The sequence below is a fragment of the Taurulus bubalis genome (genome assembly GCF_910589615.1).
Source record: "Taurulus bubalis genome assembly, chromosome: 2".
Classification (NCBI taxonomy): Eukaryota; Metazoa; Chordata; class Actinopteri; order Perciformes; family Cottidae; genus Taurulus; species Taurulus bubalis.
Window position 1 is genome coordinate 33,861,620 of NC_136590.1, and position 5,763 is coordinate 33,867,382.

The window sequence follows — 5,763 nt, forward strand, 5'->3', positions numbered from 1 at the left end:
AGTGGGGAAATACCTTTTGGGGAATTCCATTGGAAAACCACGAAGTGGCCATTTAAAGTGCAAAATATAAACATATTCATTTTTAGATTGAGAGAGAGAAGGTAGACCTGTAAAATGATTCTCCAAGGATTAGACTATCACAAATGATTTGTAGGTATTTTACAACAAAAATCTTAATCTGTCTCTAAATACACTTCACAGTTCATTCCTAAACAGTAGAGGGGTTACATCTCTTTAACTTGGTCTCCATCAATTATGGCTAAATCAATTGACTGGTTCTAATTTTACTGCACAAATAATAATTAGATACAAGTTAGGCACTGTAAGATAGATGGGTTTTTTTCTAGACAAAACAGGTTAGAGAACACATTGTAGCACATCTCTGAACCAATTTGACCTTAATCAGTGCTGTTTGGATTTGGTTGTCCTTCTAGCTCTGCAGCACAGGAACCTGAAAATAGCCAAAGTAGAGAGCAGCAGTACTGTCACTGCGGTCAGCAATAGTAGCAGTACATCTAAACAATAGTATGAGTTCCAAGGCATCTTATAGGCCTCTGTTCGCAGATGAGGAGCCCCTTTATGGCGCATCACATATTCCAACCAGAAGATGGCCTCATCCATGGGTGCCATCGGCTTATCTCTGTGCAAACGGGACAATCTTTGCATGTTCTGTCTGTAGATGTCATGATGGAGCACTTCTTGAATACCTTCCTCAAAACTGCGGCCATTAACATCACCTAGCAGTATGATCTTTCCAGCCCCGCGCTCCTGCAGACGTAGGAGGTTGTCATACTGGTCAAAGAACAAGGGTATACCAAGCACAGGGACCCCGTGGTAAATGGCTTCCTGGACTCCGTTAGTTCCTCCGTGAGCTACAAACACTTTAGTCTGTGGGTGGCCCAGGAGGTCCTTCTGTGGCATCCATTCCACTATCAGGGTGTTGTTGCCCAAAGTAGAGGGACGCTCCCCTTTATGCCTCCATATCACCTAAAAAGACAATTAAATCATTGTGAATTTACTGCATATCTGTACACCAGCCGATATGCAATATGATAATGTTGGTAGTGCTGCAGCCTATGTACTTACCACACTATCAACTATTTAGTATGTATTATTTTTATTAATACATATTATATTAGGAGCACTTGTCAAGACACTCAAAGACACTTTGAATAAAATAACTTTGAAACAATGCAAATTTAAAGTGGTGTCGGACATAAAGGTTTTAAAAAGAGTAACTTCTTGAACATTGCTTAGTGCAGTGTAAAGTGTTGCACAGATTGAGTCGTTCATTTTTATAGTCCGTTATCAATTACAATGAATTCCTCTATAAATCAATCCATCCATTTTCCATAACCCATGGGTCTCTCTGTCAGGGGCTATAAATTCCTTTTTTCTCTTCAGAACGTATTTGTATTAATGCCTCGGTCCTTTTCATAATTAATATTTCCTTTAAAGGAATGGACGATGGATTAATTACTGTCTGTAAGACTGTCTAGATCAAACAAGTAGCATTTTGAAATGCACATTTCAGTCTTCATGTCATTGCAAAAGTGAACATGCGTTACCTTTTGAGGCATCTTGGCAAAGACGCTGGCGATTTCATCCGCAACCTCTTTGGGCAAAGCATTCACGAAAGTTCCCAGAGTCATGACGATGACTCCGTGCTCCCCAGCACTCTGAACAAACTCCTCCAGGTCTGCTGGCAGAGGTTGAGCTGGTTTGCACTGGAACCCTCCAATGTAGATGATATTTGGCATTGTGGGCCGAGGGTATTCAAACACAAAGTCTGACCTTAACAGCCAAATGTCTGCTTCCTGAAGAAGCGAGATGATGTCACATCCACCCTCTATGTATTTATCACAGATGGCATCATAGTATGGCCCCACCAGGACTTTCTGCTGGAACACTATAATGCCATAGAAAAACATGTTCTTGACCCTCTGGATGAAATTCATTTTGTTCGTTAAGCCTGATCCTGGCACTGGGACATAAGAGACTGGTGAGGGGGCTATTACAAAGTGGCCCTCTGCGCTGGTTATCCAGCGAACATTGAGCACCATGGGCAGTTTAAGATACTTGGCTAGTACGACCCCTGGTGCTATAGCTGGGTCAGTGAGAACAAGATCATATTGGGCATCCATTAAGCTTTTGACCAGATGTTTATCATCAAAGATTTGAGTGAGGGCATCGGCCCACATTTTATGAACCATAGAAATCATAGAGAGGAAGTCCTTGGTGAGTTTGAAGAAAGTAAGTGCTGAAGCCCCTTCTCTCTGCAACTGAAAAAGGATTTTTGTTTTTTTTAAGTGGTGAAAAAGTGATCATCTTAATTCTTGAATGACTACATGGCCCTTAGGGGTGCCAAATACATAAGCCATAATGACATACCCTCATATTCTCCTGTAGGTAGACATCAAAAAAGTCCTTGAAATCGTCATTAATTTCCATGGTAATGGAAGTGTAGAAAGGAGACTTCTCTGGGATGTACCAGCTGGTGGATGCCCTCATCACAGTGATGCTGTGTCCCCTGGCATGAAGTTCTTCCAGCAGGATCTTCATATTGATCCAGTGACTGCCGTCCACAGGGAACACCAGAATGTTTCCTCCATCACAAGGTGGTGTGAAGGAAATCAAACATGCACTGAGGAAGACAAATATTCCACACACACAATGCAATGGTATTTTTCCTAAAAAGGAAGAAAAGGAAGAACATAAGAAACCTCTTTAGTTTGGTGAGGAATTGTGCTAAATAATATGGATTTGCGGTAAAAATATGTAAACAGATTTTTTTTAAATTGTTGTATATTGTAGGAACCACAACTTGATAATGTTCCTGAAATCCACTTACCCATGTTCAAGAGGGGGAACAGTAATGCTACTTGCCTGCAGACTGTTCAACGAAGGGATTCCTTATATATTTGAGATCAAACTCCAGTCTCAGAGATGTTCGGTCCTCATCGGTAAATGAGTTACTTCCTAGAATGTGGCACGGGTCCATGTGAAGCAATGGCCACGCATATTCTGCAGATAACATACAAAGAGATGGTTTCTTCTTCGTTTTGTCATCATAGTTTCATTACTTTGAGTAATGTTGTTGAAGTTCTGGTAGTGTCTTGTAAAGTCTGTTTTTCTCCTGCATTCCAGCTTGCATCAGAAGAACCTGTGACCTCATTCTTAAGAGTATTAGAGTGGGTTGTGTAATAATAATCCATATGAGTTCCATGCATATCGACAAAAAAATATCTGGAGAAATACAAATGGGTTTCCTGGATTCATATATGAGCTGTTATGCTTTTAGCAGTTAGTCATGTAATTATTTTCTCCATGTTTTTGACTTTGAGGTTTGTTTTGTACAACTTGTGCCAAATACTGCTGCCAGTTGAATGTAGGTTGTAGGTCTCCGAACTGAACTCAGTTGATCCGAGGCATGTGCTCTCATATCAGTACCTTGACCTTAAAAAGGAGCAGAGGAGATGTATATTGATCAATGGTTGTAAAGAGAGAGAGAGAGAGAGACACACAAAAATAGCTGTTTCGACGTACCTCCCTCTGTTGACTTTGACAGAGAATCATCCATAAATTGATAAAATATTTAGCATTCTGCTAATTTTCCATTCTTATGTGAATGCTCTGATTAATAGACATAGTATTTGATTATTAAGCAGCCTTATGAGACTATTGCGTGGTTAAACCAATCGATTTTATGTCATGAAAAAAATTACCCCCTCAGAATGTTTTAACAGCCCCCTCAGTTACTTCATCCTGGCGCCTGGCCTGGGTGTAAAAAGAGTTGTGTAACATTACTCAAGACTCACACATCTGTAACATAGACACATGTCTGTTTTTTATCAAAAAATGTTCAGGCGAAAAAGATGAAAATACAATAATTGTATCTCATAATAATATGAGATACAACTTGCAGTAATTTACATCCAGTTTATATGGCAGGAAACTAAACAGAAACTAAACAGAGTTGTTTATCATGAACTTCACTATAGTTTTAAAAACTGTAAAAAAAAAAATTAATGTATATATATATATATATATATATAATACAGGGGTCACTAATACTAAGATAAGTATATCAAGTAACCATCTATTTAGGTTTGTTTACTATGATTGGAAGTGTCCTCTATGTCTTTAGGAATGTGGCTAAAACAAAGCACACAGATGGTGTCATAAAACATGGTAAACTCAGCCTTAACGGTGTCAAGGTTTTGTCTTTTGAAGACCACAAACCAATCTCCATTGGAAAACCACATAGTGTCTGTTTAAAGGGCCCAATATTAACACTTGAACCTCGTTCAATGTCACCTCTGTTCAACAGACACACTTTCCCCGTTTGCTTTTTCCATTTTCAGGGTGAGAGAGAGAGCAGGTATACACTTGCCAAATCACTCTGCTATTATGGTGACATCTTCTGTGTGTGTGTGTGTTTGTGTGTGCAGGTGTGTGTGTGTGTGTGTGTGTGTGTGTGTGTGTGTGTGTGTGTGTGTGTGTGTGTGTGTGTGTGTGTGTGTGTGTGTGTGTGTGCGTCTGTGTGTTTGTTTAAAATAGAGCTGTTCAAGTTTCCTTGGGGTGGAGATGATGATGATCTCAGTGCGTTTTAAAGAATCCTGCAGCTGACAGATGAAAGCCTTAAAAAGCAAACACAACTGCAAGATACACCCAGATAAGGTTTCTCTTTCATGTGCCAACCTGCTCGAAGAAGAAACGTAGAGTAGTGCTTTGGTGTTTTAGTGAGTGATAGCGTCTCAGGGGAAATATTCAAATTATTTGTACTTCGGGAAATCTCTCTTCAGCAGTAGAGTACCTTGGTTTTGTTACACGTGGATCACATAGTTTATTCGTCATACATACAAACACACACACACAAGCAAACTGACCTTTAATTTTTCTAGCTTCTTATACACATCTTGAATTAAAGGACCGATTCTAAATATGTAGCTGATTACAGGCTTGATCTTAAAATTGCTTTTGATTTTCACTCTGCCTTTATACTCTTTTCATTATACCTTGCATGCTAAGTTTATAGATAACACAAGCCTGAATCATGAAGTAACCTAGCATCATTGTAGCTCACCACATGGATAATGACACCTGTCACTGAAAACATAAACAAACAATTTAGAAGAAAAACAAGTTTTACAATGAGGTGCGCAGCAAAAACCTAATGTGTGCTCCTTAATATGCAATACTTTATTGCCATTTCAAGTCAAATTTGTTCTGTAGAAGATCATACCTATTGTGATATGCAACATTCACTATGAATAATATCAATTACATCTTTTGATTGATAATTTGTTTCACGGCTGAATAATGAAAAAATAATAAGTAGCTATAGTATAATTTACAGTCTATCAATGTACTACTAAAAAAAAGCAGTAACTGTGTTGCTTTTGTATCGCTAAATACTGCCTCAGACATAGAGCATATTTGACTGATGAGTCTTAAATGTATTTTAAATGCAGAAATCCACAGAAAATATGAATAAATTAAAAGATAGATAAACACCTGTTCAAGCAGCAGCTATTAGCATTATCTGCAAATGCATAACATGCACTCCATTCTCCAAGGTCCAAAGTTTATCAGCATTTAACAATGCCATAAAGCCTTTACTTTATTTTCTGCACCATGTCAGTTCAATCATCTGGGAGAGATCAAAAACTCCTCAAGGTTCATGATTTAATTCTATTTCACCATCTTCATGACATGAGTCAGCCAGCGACCCCTCGCCGGCCTCTGCACGTGTGCTCACAA

The 5,763-nt window shown here is 38.9% G+C and overlaps 1 protein-coding gene across 1 annotated transcript; it reads right to left on the reverse strand.

The window, feature by feature from the left end:
- Positions 1–328: 328 nt before the first annotated feature.
- On the reverse strand, positions 329–2,577 carry ugt5d1 (UDP glucuronosyltransferase 5 family, polypeptide D1). Its single transcript, XM_079237364.1, has 3 exons — positions 2,392–2,577; positions 1,569–2,282; positions 329–987 (listed from the first exon to the last, which is right to left on the reverse strand). The coding sequence occupies exons 1-3, from the start codon at positions 2,560–2,562 to the stop codon at positions 403–405; spliced, it is 1,470 nt and encodes a 489-aa protein (XP_079093490.1). The 5' UTR covers positions 2,563–2,577; the 3' UTR covers positions 329–402.
- Between the last annotated feature and the right edge of the window lie 3,186 nt (positions 2,578–5,763).

What these genes read in the sequence shown, in the direction of transcription:
- ugt5d1 (XM_079237364.1), bottom strand. Translation starts at nt 2,562, where the DNA reads ATGAAGATCCTGCTGGAAGAACTTCATGCCAGGGGACACAGCATCACT. An exon ending in ACCTACAGGAGAATATGAGG is followed by an intron (nt 2,283 to 2,391) that starts GTATGTCATTAT and finishes ATCCTTTTTCAG; the next exon opens with TTGCAGAGAGAAGGGGCTTC. An exon ending in TTGCCAAGATGCCTCAAAAG is followed by an intron (nt 988 to 1,568) that starts GTAACGCATGTT and finishes TTGTCTTTTTAG; the next exon opens with GTGATATGGAGGCATAAAGG.